This window comes from Dromaius novaehollandiae, chromosome 14, assembly GCF_036370855.1.
Source record: "Dromaius novaehollandiae isolate bDroNov1 chromosome 14, bDroNov1.hap1, whole genome shotgun sequence".
Classification (NCBI taxonomy): Eukaryota; Metazoa; Chordata; class Aves; order Casuariiformes; family Dromaiidae; genus Dromaius; species Dromaius novaehollandiae.
The window spans coordinates 3453583-3474166 of NC_088111.1; the positions used below are offsets into that span (position 1 = coordinate 3453583).

Genomic DNA, 20584 nt, shown 5'->3' on the forward strand with positions numbered 1-20584 from the left:
CCCCAGTTCTTACTTGTCTTCCTTGTTTTTATCTTGCAGAGTTTGACAAATTTTTAGAAGAACGAGCCAAAGCGGCAGAGATGGTCCCCAATCTACCATCCCCTCCCCTGGAAGCCCCCACTCCTCCAACAAATTCTTCCAGCAGGAAAAAGCAAGAGCGCTCGGAAGATGCCCTCTTTGCACTGTGAAGATTGCCCTGCGCTCCCCCTCACGCTCTGCAGAAGAATGTTGCTGTACGGCCACTTCGTCCTCTCACAGTACTTGGCTAACAACGACCCTTTTCCCCTCCTGGTTTCATAGATTGCTCCTCCTTCTCTCTCTCTCTCTCTCTTTCTCTCTCTCTCTTTCAAACAGTCCATCCCCACAAGCTGACTCTTTCTATTTAAGTCCAACACTATTCCTGCCAGACCACGCTTAATCCCCTCCTTCCTATCCCAGCTGCACAAAACCAGCTCTTGATGCTGAAAACCCCTTTAGAATGCATGAGTACGTCATACTGTGTTGAAACAAAAGCCTAGAGGGGAGAGAGCAGCCTTGCCCTTCAATTTATGTAGGGATCATCCTCTTCTGTAGGCAGGTCCTGCCAAGTAGACTGCTCTGTCGATCAGCATGTAATTGACTGAGCTGGAATGTTCAGGAGGAGTGTGTCTTTATTTTTAGATAAAATGTTAATGTATTGGCTTTCGTGTCGGTTTCGACAGCAAGGAACAACTGTTCCCCTTTCAACATGTGCTTCACAAGTCAAAATCCTTTCCTCTCCCACTCATACATCTCCCAGTACCATATGGTGGTCGTTTTCCCCCACTTTGTGCAGCGCTTCATATTCTTAATCTCACAGGGTATTTTTTCCTTGTGTTTTATCTGGGCTTGCTCTAATTCGAAAGCAGTCTGTTGGCCATGTCCAGTAGCTCTGGCAGTTGACAAGAATGAAAACCACTGGGCTAAATGGATGCTGTAACACTAGTGCATGAAGCATTTTGCTCTTTGGGAGAGCATACTCACATGAGGATTTTTTCTAGTGTGTTTGCCTTTTAAAATAGCTAGATTATTTTGTCCTTAGATTCCTCCTTCAGTCACTGTACAGCTCAGCATTTGTCTCAACTGTTGTAAATAACATCCATGCAAATGCGTGGGACTTGCTCATGGACTGGGTGTGAACTGAGGTTCCTGGGCTCCCTGCCATGCCTGGTAGGATTGACATGCTCATTCTTGGTCGTAGGTATGAGGAAAAGGAGCAAACCTTACCCAGGCTTGTATGAGAATCCTGAGGGAAAGGTTACCCATGGAGGGATTAGCCAGTATAGTGGCTGTTTGTGCTAGAGGTGAAACTCTTTGTTTCCTTCTAGGTTTGGGCCTGAGGGAAAGCATTGGATGATCATGGCCATGTTATATGTAATCCCAAGCAGTTCTGGAGTGTCCTTTGGTAGCTCTGCCTGTTTATAACGCCCAGCTCCTAAGGGGCTATTGTCTGCCTTCCACTTCAAGAACATTTCCTTTGCTTGCCAGAGGCACAGCTGATAGCGCTGCTCCTCCTGGAGCTGCCAAAAGGAATTTCCACCATGTGCGCCTGCCTTGCTGGGCTGACACACGGAGCTGGAGCAGACAGCCCACACTGCACTCGAGCCCTCCTTGCATCCCCCAGCATGTTCCTTGGTAGGAAGCCAGTGGCACAGGATGGCAGGATCAAAGTGCAAGATGAACGCTGTGCGGCAGAGTGTATCTCCTGTCCTGACAAAGAGGCGCTTCATCAGATGAACGCCCACGCAGGCAGCGCTCTGCTCAGCGGCACTTCAGCCCCTGCTCCTCGGGGCACGAGTTGTCTTAGGCAGCCAGCCACTTTGTTCTGACTTGGCATGTCTGAGCTTCCTGGGATGCTGATGTGTGTCAGGCTCTCTCAGAAGTTGTTCTAGACGAAGAAGCCGCAGTTTTAACTGCGTTTACAGGGAATTGTGTTTAGATTCAACTAAAGCTGCTTTTTCCTGCACCAGTTCCCTGAATGTTAGTTTTAAACAGCTGATGTGAAAGTGATAGATGCTTTTATCTGAATGTGGTTATTTCAGCTCATAACATACTCTCTAGGGTACTCTGTGCTTTGGTAGGTTGTGACACATACAACCTCTTCCCAAATGGCCTGTTTGCAGCGTGATGGTCTTTGAGAGCTGCTCATTCATCTTTGGAGGGAAGCATTGCTACAGGATTTCCAGGCAATCACAGGTTAGATGTCATCTGTCCCTGCTCATCCTCTCCTCTGTGCTGCCCTACTTGCATTTTCTCCCTGGATCTCTCTGTAGGTAGCTGGGCCCAGGCAGGACTGCACTGGCACCCACCAGCGCTGGCCTAGCACCTCTTAGCTCCTCTGTAGCTCGCTGCTCCCTGTCAGCTCTGCACTGTGCAGAGGGTAGCATGGCTTGCAAGTGGGCTAAAAAAAATTAGTGTAAAAACGGCGATGGCTTGAGGATGAAGCTGCCTGTTCTCCCCACCTGCTAACCTTCCCCCTCAGTTGAAGTCCTGCTGCATGAATCTGCAGGGGGTTTCTCTGTTTCATCTTTGTGGCTCGTGTAAGTGCCAGGACAGTCTGCCTTGGAAGACTAGCTGCTTGCATGTGTGCAGTGCTCTCTCCCTGGTTAGCAAGAGGTGAGCCCATGGCTCAGGAATTGGTTGCCAGACCCCCCACTGCCAGCTCCTGCCAGGCCCTGCTTTCTGCAACGCGTCAAATGTGGCCACAAGCTCCCAGGAAACTGGGGAAACTTCCACTGTGATGCTGATTTGATTTCAGATGGTGTCTGGTGATCGCCTGAGCAGTTGTGCCAGCCCAAGATGAATTGTTGGTATTCCTGTCAATGCAAAAAGCTCTGTGGGCGTCTTAACTGTGTATTTTCTTTTCTAAATCCTTGACCCTGTAAATGGCCACATCAGGTGATTCTAAGCATGTTAATCCAGCTTCCCTGCCAAGTCCCAAGAGATAATCGCATTGCTCAGGCATGGGGATACTGTCAAATGCTGAGTGGCAAGGATATCGCTGGTGCTGTCACCGAAGCCCCCCTGCAGAGCCCCGCTGCCAGCAGATTTACTGCAATTCTTCCCCCACCCTTAAGCAAAGGAAAAGGGAGGTGGGGGTGGCTAACCTTCCCTCTTTCTGTCATGCCAAGCCTGGCTTGTGTCTTCAAGTTGTTGCTTTAGAAAGAGTCTGGGCCTTTCTGGAAGCCTTTGCAGAGCTGTTCCTGATGGACTGCTGCCTCCGGCTGGGGAAGGAAATTCAGATGCGCCGAGATGGCTGGGGCTGAGTGGAGATGGCAGCGTGTGCAGGGATAAGTCAAGGGACTCTCTCCTGTGCTCATAACCTCGGGCGCTGCGCGGTCCCCACTGACGTCCTGTGTCACCGCCGGGAAGCGAGGGCAGCGTTTTCGGGGGGCGGCAGGTGCTGTCGGCACAAGCGGCTGCTTTGGCAGAAGTAGGGCAGCACCCAGGAGATTCCTTCCTTAGGAGATGTGCGCTCAGCCTGGAGGAGATGGTTAAACATACTCCTGGTGTGACCTTTGATGGGTCTGGTGTAAGCACGGCCTCTCCCGCAAGCCACCTGGGAGCTCTGAAGCCCGTGGTAGGTGGTGGTGGTGTTGGGGCGAGTTGGGTTTGGAGCCCGAGCCCGTGAGGCCTGGCTCTTGCAGTGCTGAGCATGTAGCGGGGCAGGAGACACCGAAGGGAGCTGAGTGTGCAGCTTAACTGGCGGTTTAGCCCAAGCCTTCTTTAATAAACGTAAGAGCTACGCTAGAGCTTCCCTAATATCCTGTATCAGGATCTCTCATCTTCCCTATCCTGTTGTGGTCTGCAAAAACCTGAGCAGTGGAAGCTGTTTGGGGGAAAGGGAAGGGCTTTTCTCGCTGCAGAGTACTGACCTCTCGATTTGCTCTTCCTTAGCTCTCACTGTAAATGCTTCCTCTGTGCACGTGGACAGAGAACCTGTGTGGCTCCGATGCTTGTGAGAAGAGGGATGGAGCTGCAGTTTGAACTACTTTCCATAAGAAATAACATCCCAAAGCTTTCTAGGCCTATTAGGAATCACAGCTTGACACTCAATGACACTAAATTATTATTGGGATCCGTTGTAAGTTCTAATAATACCATATTCTAGGTTAAAATATTTATTTTGTCAATATATTTTCTTTCCATTATGTTTTTTTAACCTCTTCTGTTAACCCTTTGTGTGCTGAGATGTAAGAAATGAATGGTTTCTATTTAAATATGTCCTTTGGGGTTTTGTAATTGTTGCGTGTAGATTTGAGCTGCATCTCTGGCAGGTGTAATAGATAACAGTGTGCTGTACAGACATTTAGGGTGTTTAGCATGTAGGCAAGGCTCATAGGAGAAGAGCTCATAAAAACGTAGCATGGTTTTTCTTAAAGGGAACAGCATAGGTACAGGGAACGGTCCGTACAGCGACCCTCACGTTGCTTCCAGCACACCTTTCCCCTTCTGATTGCCCCAGGCTCTGTCTCTGAAACGTACTGATCAAATCAGCTCAGGCTCTTCATTTTCAGGGTTGTTTTTACCCTTCCAAGCTGAAGAAGGATTTTGGTCGGGGGGTTTGTTTTGTTTGGGTTTGTTCAGGTTTTTTCTGGAATAAATTGACTGTTTCCACTTTTAAATGGAGGACTCTGCAGAGCTGGCTGCGGTGGCGAGATGTTTCCCTCCAGTGGCGGAAGAACGGATGCAGGCGGTGGTTTCAGGCCCAGGGCAGAGGTGATGGCCCCCCTCCCTTACGCCGTACCAGGAGCTGGGCCCACACTCCTCCGGCAGCCCCAGCCAGCGCAATCTGTTCCTGCTTCCCCCTACTCAGTGCTCTTCTACTTTCAGCCATAAGAACAGGACATGCAGACCGGGAGAGCAAACACAGCAGCATTTTCAGCAGCCTTTTTGGTCCTACGAGTTGTCGGGTCTTAGGGCTGCTGGGATGAGCTGTGGAGTGAGACCTGCTCACGCTATCTCCGTCCCCAGCTCAGCCTGCTCCAGCCCAGTCGGTGTTTACCTCCTAAATGCTAACCGCAAGACTCGCAGAGCCTACCCTGGAAAAAAACAGCTCAGGACAGTTATTTTTATGGAAATAATGAAGCAGGCAATCGGTGAGTGGGTTTGTAGCCTCCGGGGAGGTAACCCTTCAGCTGCTGGGGGCACCCACTGCCGCTGGAGCAGGCTGCGTGCTCTGTCCCCAGCCTCCTGGCCCCAGCGTCACCGCCGTTCCCACCTCTGCCTCCCCCAGGCCATGGCAACAGTTTGCTCCTCCACCCTGGAGAAAGGCGAGGTGGCATTTCGCTGAGAGCTGGCTGGGTTTAGCGCCGCGCCACGCTCTTGTGCTGGTCCTCTGTAGCCCACGGCAAGCATACGCCAAGCATCCCACCCTGCTCTGTGTTTTTATGAGTACAAGCTTCTCATTCTGTACATGTTATTATGAGCTATTGTTAACCCTACAAATGTAACCTGTGTAATAGCTTTTCTGTATATTACAGCTGTAGGCTTTCCAGATAAAAGTGGATAATATTTATTTACTGAAGATATTGGATATTTTTTTGTTTGGGAATGGGGTAGGGGGAGAAGGGGGATGTAACTGTTTAAAGAGATTGACTATGTAAAGAGAAACAAAATACACAAAAAGCAAAGAAACCCAACACTAAAACATTGCTGTATTCATGTAGAAAGTGTTTACGTAAGGATGATACAACTGTATTAATCTACCATTGTTTAACTTGTTCCAGAAATCATCTCTACTTTGGTTCCTGCATGTGAGATACTCCAATAAATGCACTACTAGTGTGAACTGTAGGATGGTTTCGATCTGTCTCTCAGGTGTTGTCTCGCTCTGCTCCACTGCCCAGCCAAAACACACCGTCCCGAGGGTGAGCCCTAAAGATGTGCTTGGGCTGCAGCTGCCCTTGGGGCCCGTCAGATCTATAAACACGGTGATGCCGGTGCCTGCACGATGCCGTCTTTTGGGAATCCTCTCTGCCTCCATATGAGAGCCCCAGGTGTTCTCACCTGGAGAAGGGCTCTCCCCCGGTGGAAGATGTTCTTCATGTCTTTACATAGATCTTGTTACTGTGCACGGTGTTGTGCTACCGCTGGTGGTGAATTCATTCCCCGTTAAATCTTTGGCACATCTTTGGAGGCTGAATCAGGCAGGCAGATAGGTGGCAGCTCTTGGGCTTGGTGCGGCACTGTCCACTCTGCAGGGATTGCCAGGTGGTCCTGTTCCCGTTGAGGATGGTGGCTGTGAGGGGCAGAGGGAAAGGGAGAGCGGCCAGCTAACGCTGGAGAAGTGAAGGAGCAGCATTTCAGCCAAAGACAAACCAACCAGTTTGTCAGGGTGGTATCCTCCATCTCACATGTGAAGGTCAAAACCAAGGGTCTGTGTTTTAAAAGGCAGCTCTTTCGGGAGAGGTGTGTGGAATGGTTTGGGAGATGTTTTCCATCTCCTGCTCGCTGCATATTAGCATGTGCTAAATCCAGCTCTGCCCTGGCTTGTTCGCTGCTGCGCGGATCACGTGCCTGACTGTGTCAGGAGCGTTCTGGTAGGTGCGTGTGCTGCTCTGAAAGGTGCCGAGCTACTGCCGCCCTGACAGAGCAGAAATCACACGGAAAGCGCTGGGTCATCCATCTCCCGAGCAGCACGCGCCGTGCGCTGGGAAGGACGCCAGAGCGGGGCCTGCTGCCTCGCACGGCGGGGGACCGTGCTGCGCTGCGTGCTGCAAAGCCCATCACAGACTGTGCCTGGGGGGGGGGGGGGTCCCGGGGGGGGTCCCTGAGTCCCCGAGTTTGAATCCCGGTGCAGGTGGGAGGTGACCACACATGCAGTTGTCTTCTCCTTCTACCCCAGGGCTAAGCTCCGGGCCGGCACAGCCCAGGGTGCCCGACGTGGTTCCTGGCTGTGTTTACTAACGCCGTAGCTCAGGAAGGGAGAGTTGGCCAAGCGGATGGCGTTACAGGTAGTGAAGGAGAGAAGAGGATTTGAATCTGTTTGCAGCACGTTAATGATTAACACCGCACTCAGCCGTAGCAAAACAAACACCGAAGCACGAGGGATGCCAAAGGCCAGGCCTGGGGAGCGTTGGCCCTCCCAGCAGCGCTGTTCTCAGCACGGGGTTAAGGTGTGCTGGCAGGCAACGAGTGTGCCGGGGCTCAGAGCCGGCTGGGCACCGCATCCGCGGCAGCCGGTGCCGTCGGAGCGAGGGGGAGCCGCATAGGACGGGGATGCTCCGCGCAGGCATCTCGGGGCTGCACCGGGCACAGCGCGGCTGGCTCTGCATCCAGCGCCGGCCGTCTCCGGGCTGGTTTATTTTCCGCCTCTTCCCTGCGGTTTCCTCCCACCCTACGCTCAGGAAAAATGTCTCAGCGACTCCGAAGCAACCACGTGGCCCCGGCGGCCGAGCCCCGGAGGAGCGACATGATGTAATCGCGGGCCCCGAGCCGTGATGCAGGATCACTCCACTCCGGGCCGCGGCGCTTATTGGCTGCGGCGCGCTGGTTCTACAGGCGGGGTTTTCCCTGCCCGCAACCCCGCGTCCCGGGCGCCCCACCCCGCGTGGCCTCCATTGGCCACCAAACCCATCCCGACCCACGGACGGCCAAGCCGCTTAACCCTTCCCCATCGTCCGGAGGATGCTAGTTGTTTGCATTGGTGCCCCGGAGCGCAGCAAAGCGCAGTGCGTGGGGCCCGGGGCACGTGTCCCCCCGGCTCAGGGGGAGGGATGGGGACAGGGAAGGGACCCGCACGGTGCTGCTCCGGCCGCCCCTTGCTCTCTGCCCGGTGTGAAAATAAAGCCGTGTCTGTGTGTGTGTGTGTTTTTTCCCCTCATGTCTCACGGGGGCAGGCCGTGCTGTGAGTCTTGCGCGTGGGTTGCTAGAGGTGGGTGACCCTTGCGTTCCCACGCGGCTGCTCTAACGCTCCCGGCAGGGACGCGACGCCGTCCATCGCCCCGGCTGCGGCCCTCGAAAGCCGGCTGCAAGCCCAGCCCGTCCCGTGGCACGCGGCCCCCCGCGAGCGCCTTTCTGCAGGGGCCGGGAGCCCCACTGCCGTGGCGGAGCCGGACTCTTCCCCGGGACCTCGTGGGATGGGGAGAGGGCAGAGCCCCCAGGCATGAAGCCTGGGGGGGGGGGACTTTTTATGTTGCACCCAGTTTTAATTAATTCACAGATAGCTTTAGATTGCGCTTGGTGGTGCGCAAGAGGAGCAGGCAAACTTTTTGGGGCAGGGGAAAGTTGCAGCGCGTTTTCTTTTCCGAAATTGTTCCTGGTGGCGATGCAAGATGCCCAGCTCTGCGGTCGGGCGGCTCCAGTTTACCCCGACGCGAGCCCCCGGCTGAGCCCTGGGACCTGCCGAGTGCCAGGAGGTCGCGTGGGCTCGGCCAGGGCTCAGGGGACAGCAGTGGCCCTTCAGCGCCAGCTGCTTGTCCCTCCCGGGGCCCAGGGGTGCCCCCGCCACCTGGCCGGGCTGCAAGCAAGGGCCGTGGTCAGGGGCCGGTGCAGGACGTGCGCTGGAGCCGGGGCGCGGGGACGATCCCTCTGCACGGGGAAGGGGGACAGACCGCGTGTCCGCCTTTCCAGGGAAGCCAGATGCTCCCGGCCCCTCTCCTGCCCCAGGGAATCGCAGGACCCTGGAGATGGGACATGCTGGGCCCACCTCACCCTGGCACGCGGCCGCTGCCGGGTGCTGGGGGGCTTCTGCAGGCTCTTCCCACCCTCTGCCCCCAACGCTGGCCCTCCAGCGCGCCTCCGCCTGCCCCTCTCCCCCCAGCCAGGGCGAGGGGGCATTTCGGGCCCAGCCCAGGTGTTTGGTGGCTGCCCCGGGGTCGGTGGCTGCCCCGGGGGTCGGTGGCTGCCCCGGGGGGTGATGCCCAGCCCGGGGCTCGGAGCCGCCTCGCTCCCTGCCGGGCTCCGGTGCCGGCTCCGGTGCTGCGGGCCGGGACAGCCGGAGCCGGCGCGGTGCCCGGGGCCGCGGGAGCCGCAGCCGGAGCGGCGGCCGGGGCCGGAGCGGCGGCCGGGGCGGGGTGTGCACGGCGGGGCGGGCCGAGGCGCCGGGCCCGCCTCTCCCCTCCCCTCGCCTCCGCTGCCCGGTAGCAGGTTCGGGCACGGTTCGCGGGAGCAACTTCGCGGTTAATTCCCCCCCCCCTTTTTTTTCCCTCCCTCTCGCCCGTGCCAGAGCCGGCCATGGCGCAGGGGGTCGCGGACGGGCGGCCCGGGCGGCCCCGCCGCTCCTAGAGCCGCAGCCGGAGGCAGCCGCAGCCCCGGCGGGAGCCGCCGACCGCTGCCGGGGCCGCCGGGGCCCGTGAGCGCCGCCGGGATGAGCGCCCTCGCCTTCGACGACGCGGCCCTGGACGGGCTGGCGCCGTCCCTCGGCCTCGCCGGCACCAGCGACATCGACGCGGCGCTGCTCAGCGACATCGACGGTGCGTCCAGCCCCGCGGCGCCGCCGGCACCGGGAGCGGGCACCGGGCTCGGGGGACCGGGGGCCGGGCCACGGCGGGGGCCCGGCTCGGTGCAGAGCCAGGGCTGGGCGCATGGCCGGGGACCGGGCGAGGGGCGCGGACGGGGGCACCGGGCGAGGGGCATCGCCGGGTGCCGGAGCGTGCCCGGACCGGGCGCGGTGCATGGCCGGGGACCGGGCGCGGTGCGTGGTCGGGGACCGGGGCATGGCCGGAGGGGCCGGGCTCGGTGCACAACCGGGAGGCGGCTCGGTGCCTGGCCGCGCTTGGGGGGGGCCGAGCTTGGGGGCCCCGGAGTCGGTGCAAAGCCGGGTGGATCGGGCTCGGTGTGTAACCGGGGGCTCTGTGCACGGCCAGGGCTGCGGGTCACCGGGCTCGGTGCCCGGCCGGAGTCGGGGGTCTCGGTGCACGGCCGGGGGGCTCGGTGCACGGCTGGGGGGGGCTCGGTGCACGGCTGGGGGGGGGGGGCTCGGTGCACTGCCGGGGGCGGCTCGGTGCAAGACCGGGGAGCGGCATCCACGGCGGGTGCGTGCACCGAGCGGGGGGGGGCAGCACACAGTCCCCCCCCGGGACTGGGGTCCCCGCGTCCCCCCAGTGCAGGGGCAGCCCCGGCGGGGCCCCCCCGGCCGCAGCGCTGTGTCGCCGCTAGCCCCGCCCCGCGTGACGTCAGCCGCGGGGTTACTCCCGGTCGTTCCCTCCAGGACGCCTGGGCTCCCCGGGCCGCCTACCCGGGCGGGGGGGGGGGAGGCTGTGGGGAGGAGGGGGGGTCTGGGCCTGGGGTGTGCGGGGAATCCCCCCGGGGGCCAAGGAGGGCTCGGGGGCCGCAGCCTCCTGCCCTGCTCCAAACGGGCTCCCCCGAGGCCGGGGGTGGCGGGTCCCCACGGCCGAGGGTGGACGGGTGATGCCAGCCCGGCCGCCGGGCAGAGCCACCCGCTCCCGCCACCAAGGCCCCGGCGGCCCCACCGGTGGCTTCAGCGCCGGCTCGGAGTTAGCGCGACTTGGGCAGGAGGCGAGGTCCCCGCGGGCAGCGAGGCCCCCGCCGGGAGCCCGGCCTGCTCCGGCACCCGGGGCTGCAGCGACGTCCCGGGCGGGAGGCTAAAAAAAACCTCGAATTCAGGCGGGAGCCAAGGGGTGAACTTTGACTTGGCGGGTCGCTGCCCGGCGCAGCATCTTCCGGAGGGAAGCGGTGCCTCCGGCCTGCGCGTGTCCACGCGTGACCCCGGCGCCCAGGCTTGGCTCGGGCAGGGCAGGACTTTGCCTGCCGGCTGCAGGCAGGTCACGCTGCCGGCGGCACGCGCCAGCCCTCTCTGCCCTCGCTGCGCCCAAACCGGGGGCGACCCCGGCGCGGTTTGCAGGGAGGCCTTTCCCGAGGCGTTGGACTTTCCCACGGGGGTCCTTGCTGGGCCCCGTGCGAGCACCCGCAGCAGCTGCGCCGGGCAGGGAGCCGCCGCCACGGGATATAAATATCCCGGTGGATGCCTGGCGCTTTGGAGAGCCGCTGTGGGCAGGAGGAAGAGGAGGGCTGGGACGGAGCGGGACGGGGTCCCACCAGCCGCAGAGCATGGGGTGGCCCCCCGCTTTGCTCGCCGCCCTGCGCGGCACCGAGATGTGCTGCCCCGGCCCGGGGCTGCTCGGGGCTCGGTTAAACCGGGGAGCTGGGGCGCTGCGCCGGGTCCCTCCGGAGGGGAACTGTGAGGGACCGGGGGTCTCGGTGGGGCAGGATGCTGGTCCCCACGTGGGACATCACGGCGGGTGGGGAGGGCGGTGGGCTCGGACCCCCCACGAGGCCACCAGGCTCCAGCCGCGCTCGGCTCCGGGGGGATGCAGGGATGCTCCAGGTCGCCTCCGGCCGGCTGCATCCCACTCCGGTGGCCGTGGGGCCGGGCCGGGGGCGCACAGGGGGGTCTAGCCGGCCGCCCGCAGCGGAGCTGGCAGCAGTGCGGAGCGGCACGTAGGTCGGCGCGCCGAGACCGCTGCCCGCTCCCCCCTGCCCCCCGGCACGGCTCCTGGACGGGCTCCAGCGCGGGGGCCCCTCCGGCACGGCCGCGGCGCCCTTGGCGTTGCTCGTTCGCCGGCGAAGGGGTTAAGGGAGCCTGCCCTCGAGTAACCGCGGGCCGGGGTTACGGCGGGCTGCCCGCGAGTAACCCGGCGGGTGCAGCTTGGCGCTGCCGCGGGGCTGTCTGGGGGCGGCGGGCGGGCGGGCGGCGATTGGCGGAGGAGCATCACCCCACGGCCGGCCCCGCTCCAGCCCTGGCGCGGCCGCCCCGGGGAGGGCCCTGTGCCCGGCGAGCCGCGGCCTGCCTCGCTGCTAACCCGGCGCCGCGGCCCGGCCTCGGGGCCCTGCTCTCTCCTTCCTCTTCCTCGCCCGGCGCCGCGGGACCCCTCGGTGCGTGCGTCCCGGGCAGCCCCCCGGGGGAGAGCCGGGCATGGGGGGGGGTCTGGCACGTCCTGAACGTGCCACCGCTCTGCCCCAGCCCTTGGGCCCCCCAGGCCCCTGCCCAGCTGTAGGGGACGTTTGGGGGCTTCCAGGGGGTGATGAAGGCTCCAGCTGCTGCAGCCCCATCTCCCCCCGCCTTATCCTCAAAACGGGGCTGAGATCGGCCCTGCTGCCCCCGGCCGGGTTTGAGCCCCCGGAGCAGCCACGGCCGGACCCCTGCGCCCCCGCGGCCGGCTCCGTGCCTCAGTTTCCCCGCTGGGGAGTGCCGGGGAGCACCAGGACACGGCAGCTTCCCGGGCTTTCGGGGATGGGTGATTTGCTCCGGAGGGAGCCCCGGGTCCAGGGGGGGCACGGGATGCTTGGCGCTGCTGGGGGCCACTCTCCCCTGCCCCAGGCTGTTGTCCCCCCCCAGGGGGGCAAAGGACCCTCTGCCGGGGGGGGGGAATTGTGCCCGGCAGCCAGGGGTGCGGCTGCTCAGCAGGGCCGGACCCTGACGGCGCTGGGGGGGGGGTCTCTTTTGCAGAGATGCTCCAGCTGATCAACGTGCCCGACCACGACTTCCCGGGGCTGTTCGACTCGCCGTTCGGTGCCCCCGACGGCGCCGCGCCCCCCGCCCTGCCGCCCGCCCTGGGCACCTACGCGGGGGCCGGCACGCCGCCCGCCGCGGCCCCCGCCGCCTTCCCGGGGCCGCTGGCCCCCTTCGCCCCGCCGCCCCCGGCCCCGCTGCTGCCGGCGCCCGGCCCCCCGCCGACGCCGGGCGTCAAGGAGGAGCCGGCGGCGGTGCCCGTGGGGCAGCCCCCGGCCGGCGTCACGCTGGCGCCCGGCTTCGTGCCCGCGTCGCCCGGCCAGTTCAGCCCCCAGCCCTTGGTGGGCTACCAGCACGGCTTCCCCGGTGAGCACGGCGCGCGGGGGGGTCTCGCCCGGGATGGGGGGGGGGGATGCTCGTCCTCGCCGCCGGCCGCGGCGGGTGCAAAGAGCTGGGGGAGGAAAAGCAAATCGTTGTGGTGCTGGGGGGGGTCCCTAACGCCTGCTCTGCCCCGCGCCCAGCCGTGCAGCCCGGGGCCGCGGGGCAAGCGCTGCCCGGCCCCCTGCCCGCCCCGCCGCCCGTGCAGCCCGTCACCCTGGCCGGCGCCGTGCAGAGCGTGGCGGCCCCCCCGCTGCTGGCCCCCGCCGCCGCCCAGCCCGTCTCGCCCCAGATCCAGCCGGTGCCGGTAAGCCGAGGGGCAGGGGGGGGACGTGGGCGCTGGGGGAGCCCCCCGACCCGCTCACCCCCCCGGTGCCGCAGGTGCTGCTGCAGCCCCACTTCATCAAGGCCGACTCGCTGCTGCTGACGGCCGTCAAGGCGGACGCCGGCGGCACCAAGACCTCCGTCGCCGGCAGCACCGGCGGGCAGGCGGCCCCGCTGCAGGTGCCGGTAGGTCCCGCGGCGGCACCGGGAGCCACGCGCCCGGCCGGGCCCCCCCGCCGACGCGGCGTGCCCCTTCCCGTCCCCGCAGGCGCTGGTGAGCGGCGGGACCATCCTGGCCACGGTGCCGCTGGTGGTGGACGCCGACAAGCTGCCCATCAACCGGCTGGCGCCCAGCGGGAAGCCGGCGCTGGTGCCGAGCAAGGGGGAGAAGCGCACGGCGCACAACGCCATCGAGAAGCGCTACCGCTCCTCCATCAACGACAAGATCGTGGAGCTCAAGGACCTGGTGGTGGGCACGGAGGCCAAGGTGGGCGCCGGCGCCGGGGGGGTCCGGGCAGCGCGCGTGCCACGGGGGAGACGGGGCCGGGCTGAGCCGTCTCTCCCCTCCGGCGGCAGCTGAACAAGTCGGCGATCCTGAGGAAGGCCATCGAGTACATCCGCTTCCTGCAGCAGAGCAACCAGAAGCTCAAGCAGGAGAACCTGGCCCTCAAGGTGGCCGTGCAGAAGAACAGTGAGTGCCGGGGCACAAGCGACACGAGCCGGGCAGGTCTCAGCCCGGCGGCGCCGGCTGCCGCGGCTGCGCCCCCCCCTCAACCCGCTCTGCCCCCCCAGAGTCCCTCAAGGACCTGGTGGCCTCCTGCGGCGGCGGGGCCAAGGCGGAGGCGCCCATGGAGGTGGTGAAGGCGGAGGTGATGGAGATGCTGACGCCGCCGCCCTCGGACGTGGGCTCGCCGTCGCACAGCAGCCCGCTCTCGCTCAGCGGCGGCAGCAGCACCAGCAGCAGCGACTCGGAGCCCGACAGCCCCCTCTTCGAGGAGGCCAAGGTCGGCGGCGCGGGGCCGCAGGTCAAGCAGGAGCGCCCGCCGCCCTCGCCCGGCACCCAGGGCATGCTGGACCGCTCCCGCATGGCCCTCTGCGCCTTCGTCTTCCTCTGCCTCTCCTTCAACCCGCTGGCCTCCCTGCTGCGGGGCGCCGGGAGCCCGGCCCCCGCCGAGAGCCCCAGTGCCGCCGGACCCGGCAGGAGCATCATGGCAGAGCCGGCCCCCAGGGGTGAGCGCCGGCACGGGGCGGAGGCCGTTGGGGTGGAGGGTGTCACGGTGGAGGCTATTGGGGGTGGAGGCTATTGGGATGGAGGGTGTCAGGATGGGCTCAAGGTGGAGGCCGTTGGGGGTGGAGGCTATTGGGATGGAGGGTGTCAGGATGGGCACGAGGTGGAGGCCGCTGGGGTGGAGGGTGTCAGGCTGGGTGCAAGGTGGAGGCTGCTGAGGTGGGCGCACGGGGAGGTTGTCGGGGTAGAGGCAGGTGGTACGGGCAGGGGCTGGAGGCTGGTGGGTGGGTGCAGGGTGGAGGCTATGGGCAGGGAGACCATCAGGGTGGGCATGGGGTGGAGGCTGTCAGGGCAGAGACCATTGGGATGGAGGCTGTTGGGGTTGGGCATGGGATGGAGGCCATGGTCGTGGAGGCTGTTGGGGTGGAGGCCATGGTGGTGGAAGCTGTCGGGGTGGAGGCTGTCAGGGTGGAGACCATCAGGGTAGGCATGAGGTGGAGGCCATGGAGGTGGAGGCTGTTGAGGGTGGAGGCCGTTGGAATGGTGGTCATGGCCATTGGGATGGGGGCCATGGTGTTGAAGACCATGGTGGTGGAGGTCATGGGGGCAGAGGCCATGGGGAGAGAGGATGTTGGGGATGGAAGCCATGGGGGTGGAAGCCATGGGGGTGGAGGCCATCGGGGCGGGAGCCGGGCGGCCATGGTGCCGTGCCGAGGCTGAGCCCCCGCTGGCCCCCGCGCCCAGAGGAGCCCTGGGGGTGGTCGCAGTGGCTCTGGCCCACCCTCGTCTTCTGGCTGCTGAACGTGGCGGTGGTGCTGGGCGCCGTGGTCCGGCTCTTCGTCTACGGCGAGCCCGTCACCCGCCCCCACTCGGAGCCCTCCGTGCTCTTCTGGAGGCACCGCCGCCAGGCCGACCTCGACCTTGCCCGGGTAAGCCCCGCCCCTGACCAGCATGGCCCCGCCCCTCCACCCAGCATGGCCCCGCCCACACCCACCTTCCACCTGGGGTGGCCCTGCCCCTCCACCCAGCATGGCCCTGCCCCCTCCATCTGGCCTGGCCCCACCCCCCACTTGGCCCTGCCCCTTTAATTGTTCTTAGTCCCACCCATGTGTCCCGGCCCTGCCCCACCCCCTGCTACCCAGACTGGCCACACCCACCTGACCTAGCCACACCCCTCAAATGAAATTAGCCCCACCCACCTGACCTAGACCCACCTGCCTGACCTAGCCCCACCCCAACTGAGACTTGCCACACCCACTTGTCCTGACCCCACCCCTTCCACCTGGATTAGCCCCACCCACTTTACCTGGCCCCACCCCTTATCTGACTAGCCCCACCCACTTTACCTGGCCCCACCCCTTCCACCTGGATTAGCCCCACCCATTTTACCTGGCCCCACCCCTTATCTGACTAGCCCCACCCACTTTACCTGGCCCCACCCCTTCCACCTGGATTAGCCCCACCCACTTTACCTGGCCCCACCCCTTATCTGACTAGCCCCACCCACTTGTCCTGGCCCCACCCCTTCCACCTGGATTAGCCCCACCCACTTTACCTGGCCCCACCCCTTATCTGACTAGCCCCACCCACTTGTCCTGGCCCCACCCCTTCCACCTGGATTAGCCCCACCCACCTGCCCCCCAGTTTAGCCCTGCCCATTTTACTTCACCCCGCCCCCTTCACCCTGGCCCCACCCACCCTGGCCCCGCCCCCTGGAAGACCAGCCCCGCCCATCCACCTTGGCCCCCCCCCCTCAGGGATCAGCCCCGCCCAGCCCACCTGCTGCTGCCTCCCGGCCCCGCCCCCTCGCGCAGCCCCGCCCCCTCGCGCGGCCCCGCCCCGCCCCCGGGCAGCCGCCGGGAGTGACGGCGGGGCGCAGGGGGACTTTGCGCAGGCGGCGCAGCACCTGTGGACGGCGCTGCGGGCGCTGGGGCGGCCTCTGCCGGCCTCGCACGGCGACCTGGCCTGCAGCCTGCTCTGGAGCCTGCTGCGGCACCTGCTGCAGCGCCTCTGGGTGGGCCGCTGGCTGGCCGCCCGCGCCGGGGGGCTGCGCCGCGACCCGCCGCCCCCCGCCCACGTCCGCCAGAGCGCCCGCGACGCCGCCATGGCCTACCACCGCCTCCACCAGCTCCACCTCACCGGTAGGCACCGCCATGGCGGCGGGAGGCGGGGGGGGGGGGTCCGGCCCGGCCCGGCCCGGCCCGGCCCCCCCGCGCGCCCCGCCCTCAGCCGCCCCCGCCCGCAGGCCGCCACGCCGGGGGGCACCTGCTGGCCGTCAACCTGGCGCTGAGCGCCGTCAACCTGGCCGAGTGCGCCGGCGACGCCGTCTCGGTGGCCGCGCTGGCCGAGATCTACGTGGCGGCCGCCCTGCGCGTCAAGGCCAGCCTGCACCGCTGCTTCCACTTCCTGGCGGTGAGCCTGCGCCCGGTCCCCCCCCCTCTCCCCGTCGTCCCCGTCCCCCCCCCGCCCCGGCCGCGCCGCTGAGCCCCGCTCTGCCCGCAGCGCCCCTTCCTCTGCAGCGCCCGGCGCGTGGCCCTCTCGCACAGCGGCGCCGTGCCCCCCGCCATGCAGTGGCTCTGCCACCCCCTGGGCCACCGCTTCTTCGTGGACGGCGACTGGGTGGTCAAGGGGGCCCCCAGCGAGAGCATCTACAGCTCCGCCGGCAACCCAGGTAACCCCCCCCGCCACCGCCATGGGGGTCCCCCCCCGCCCTGTGGTGGTCGCCCCCCCCGTCACCGCCTCCCCCCCCCCCGCAGTGGACCCGCTGGCGCAGGTGACGCAGCTCTTCCGCGAGCACCTCCTGGAGAAGGCGCTGTGCTGCGTGGCCCTGCCCGAGCCCCGCCGGCCCGCGGCCCACGGAGAGGGGTGAGTGCCCGCCGCGGGCTCCCGGCGCCCTCCGGGGGGGCCGGCGCCGCTCACGGCCCCCGCGCCCCCGCCCCGCTCTCAGCAGGCAGTTCTCCGACGCGCTGGAGTACCTGCAGCTGCTCAACGGCTGCTCCGACGCCAGCGGGGCGCCCGGCCCCGCGCCCTCCATCGCCTCCGGCCTGGCGGCCGTCGCAGGTGAGACCCGCACGGGGACACCGCCTTCCCCAGGGCGGGTGGCCGGGCGACGCAGTGGGGCGTGCCGTGGGGCCTGTGGGCGCCGCGCTCCCGTGTCCCTCCCGCCCGGCAGGCACCGACCCCGTGTCCAAGTGGTGGGCGGCCGTCCTCGGCACCGTTATTCACTGGCTGCAGGGAGACGAAGAGGGGGCCGAACGCCTCTACCCGCTGGTGGAGGCCATGCCGCGGGCGCTGCAGAGCTCCGAGTGAGTCCCGGGCACCTCCGCGCACACCTCCCTCCTTTCCGGGGTTGGCACAGCCCCCGCTAACGTGCTCCGGGCACCGGGAGCTGGCTGTGACTCGGGACGTGCTGGGGAGGGGCCCGCCGTCACCGTCCCCCCCCCTGCCCCGCGCAGGAAGCCCCTGCCCCGCGCAGCGCTGCACTCCTTCAAGGCCGTCCGGGCCATGCTGAGCAAGCAGGACGGGAGCCAGGCCAGCCTGAGCCAGTGCGAGAAGGCCAGCGGCTACCTGCGGGAGAGCCTGGACTTCGGCAGCCCCGCCAAGGCCACCATCGACAAGGTGAGGCGGCGGGGGGCCGTGGGGCGGCGGGGGGCCCTCGCGGCGGGCGGCCCCCGGCCCTCGCGGGGGTGCATTGTAGTTGCATTGCATGTGTCACACTCGGAGTGCAATGCCCCTGCCATGCAGCCCCGCGGGGGCCCAGTCCAGCTCCGCCTGCCCGCGGGGGGCCTCGCCGCCGAGCCGGAGCTGCCGCGGCTCCCGGGCGCCTCTGCGGCCGTGCCCGCTCACCGGAGCCCCCCTCTCGCCCTGCCAGGCGGCCCAGCTCCTCTTCTGTGACCTGCTCCTCGTCACCCGCACCAACCTGTGGCAGCAGCAGATGAGCGTCAGCCAGCAGCTCAGCTGCGTCTACCAGGCGTCCGCCCTGGAGCTCCGCGGCTTCCAGCAGGACCTCAGCAGCCTGCGGCGCCTGGCGCAGACCTTCCGGCCCGCCATGCGCAGGGTGAGCCACCCTCGCGGGTCCCCTCCGCGCCCTGCCCCGGCCGCCGCGGCCCTCACGCTCCCGCCCCTCCCAGGTGTTCCTGCACGAAGCCACCGCCAGGCTCATGGCCCGGGCCAGCCCCACGCGGACCCACCAGCTGCTGGATCGCAGCCTGCGGAGGAGAGGGGTGCAGGGCAGCAAAACGGGTGAGCGAAGGGGTCTCCGGGGGCATCCTTGGTGGTGCATCCCTGGGGGACACCCCGGTCCCCACTGACGCCGCCCCGGCAGGACGGGGCTGCCTGCCCATCCCCTGCCCACGCTTTGCTGGTGGCAGCTGGCATCTGCTCCAGGCAGACGCAGCCTCACGGTGGCTCCGGCGCGCCTGGCCCTGCCCGAGGGACGCGCGGTGGCTGCCGCGTGCCCGTGGGGCAGCGCTGACGCCCGCTCTCTGCCCCCCCCGCAGCCGGCGAGCCGGAGAGCCACCCCACGCCGCGGGAGCACGCCGAGGCCCTGCTGCTGGCCTGCTGCTACCTGCCGCCGAGCTTCCTGGCGGCGCCGGGCCAGCGCGTGGGCATGCTGGCCGAGGCCGCCCGCACCCTGGAGAAGCTGGGCGACAAACGGACACTGCACGATTGCCAGCAGATGATCATCAAGCTGGGCAGCGGCACCACCGTCACGTCCGGCTAGCCGGGGAGGCAGGCGCGTGCTGGCCCCCCCCTTCCCACCCCAGCCCCGCGCGCGGCTGCCGGCCAGGCTGGGGCACATGGGGGGGGGGGCTGCGCTTGCTGGCCCCGTCGTGCTGCAGGGGGGTGGCAGGCAGCGGGGAGGCTCGTGCCTCAGTTTCCCCGGGGGAGGAGACCCTCTGCGGGGTGGGGTGAGGGAGCAGGCGGGTTTTAGGGTGACGGGGGAGCTGCGTGGGGTGGGCTGAGGGTGATGGCAAAGGGGCTCCCGGCACCCGCAGCACCCAGCCGTGGGGCAGCCAAGTGCAGGAGCCCCCCCCACCTGCCCCAGGCAGGCTCAGCCCCCCCACGGCTCTGTCCCCACGCCTGGCCCTGTCCCCAGCCCTGGTGGGCGCCGGGACATGGGGACCTCTAGTGACACCGTCACAGTATTGCATGGCACCAGGCTGCTTCTCCGGCCTTGTCCGGCTGTCCGACATCCCCATCCCTCGCCCCCTGCTCCCGCTCGCCCCACGCCCCCCCCCCCCCCACGGGCTCCTCAGGACAAGGCACCGGGGCCCCCTCGCCATTGCCCCTTCCTGGGGTGTGGGAGGAGGTTTGGCCCCACCATGGCAGCTCAGGGCCCTCCCGAGACGGTGCCCGCGGCGGGTAAGGGGGGGCCCCGCAGCCCCTCCCTGCCCAGCACTGACCAGTCCCCCCAGCGCGGAGCTGCCACCAGCCTCCGGGGCCGAGTGCTGGCCCCAGGCAGGGGCGCAGAGGAGCCGGGCTGGGGGGGTACGCAGGACCCTGGGGCTGCACCGGGGGGGGGGCATGGAGGGCCCGGGGGTGTCCCGTCCCCTGCAGCCGCCCGCCCACCTTGTACATAGCCCCGCGCGCCCCTGCCCCCCCGCCTGCCTCGCCTTTTTAAACGGTATTTTCATAGTTGGAGAGTTTTGTACAGACAATTAAAGCCAATTATTTATACTGGTGTGTGCTGGATTGCAGGGCTGGGGGGGGGGACGGACCTGGGGACATGCACGGAGCCCCCCTGGGGCATGGGGCCCCCCCCGACCGGCCGGGCATCCCCGGCTGGAGGTGCTGCCGTGCCCGCGCGGCGGTGTCCGGGGAGCGATACCCACGGGAGAGGGATGCTGCCGGGCTCAGCCCCCTCGGACGCACCCGCCCGGCCCCAGGACGCCGGCGGGGCCGAGGTGCCCCCTCCCCCGGGGTGCAGGGGGGGGGTCCCCAGACGGCCGCAGGAACACAGGCCACGAGCAGGGCGCCACGTACTTCCAAAACAATCGTTGTATCTTTATTGACGCTCTGAATGCAATGACCTGTTTTTTACTCTTAAGGAAAATAAACATCTTTTAGAAACAGCTTGTTACACACAATCTTCAGTGTGAAGCAATATACTAATAAGAACACTAGTCTTAACATTTACAGTCTTCATATATATTATATATATGTATATGTATACATATATATACACTATATAATGAGGCAATATATAATACACACGGTTT

The 20584-nt window shown here is 65.8% G+C and overlaps 2 protein-coding genes across 5 annotated transcripts in view; both read left to right on the plus strand.

The window, feature by feature from the left end:
• Positions 1-5814, plus strand: part of TOM1L2 (target of myb1 like 2 membrane trafficking protein) — a 58577-nt gene extending 52763 nt beyond the window's left edge. For all 3 annotated transcript variants that reach the window (XM_026095162.2, XM_026095164.2, XM_026095165.2), the window contains one exon: positions 40-5814. In XM_026095162.2, coding sequence (XP_025950947.2) covers positions 40-188 — 149 coding nt within the window. In that variant the 3' untranslated portion in view covers positions 189-5814. The remainder of the gene's footprint in view (positions 1-39) is intronic.
• Positions 5815-9054: 3240 nt separating this feature from the next.
• Positions 9055-20042, plus strand: SREBF1 (sterol regulatory element binding transcription factor 1). 2 transcript variants are annotated; one of them, XM_064520096.1, is made up of 18 exons: positions 9055-9434; positions 12431-12799; positions 12955-13118; positions 13193-13321; positions 13404-13622; positions 13712-13826; positions 13928-14365; positions 15108-15292; positions 16243-16504; positions 16609-16775; positions 16866-17034; positions 17120-17228; positions 17311-17423; positions 17536-17668; positions 17819-17981; positions 18235-18420; positions 18494-18605; positions 18863-20042. In XM_064520096.1, exons 1-18 carry the CDS (start codon positions 9329-9331, stop codon positions 19084-19086), a joined length of 3363 nt encoding a protein of 1120 aa, XP_064376166.1. In that variant the 5' UTR covers positions 9055-9328; the 3' UTR covers positions 19087-20042. The 2 variants fall into 2 exon arrangements, with proteins under 2 accessions (XP_064376166.1, XP_064376167.1); XM_064520097.1 differs by having other exon boundaries at positions 17314-17423.
• The last annotated feature ends 542 nt before the right edge of the window (positions 20043-20584 follow it).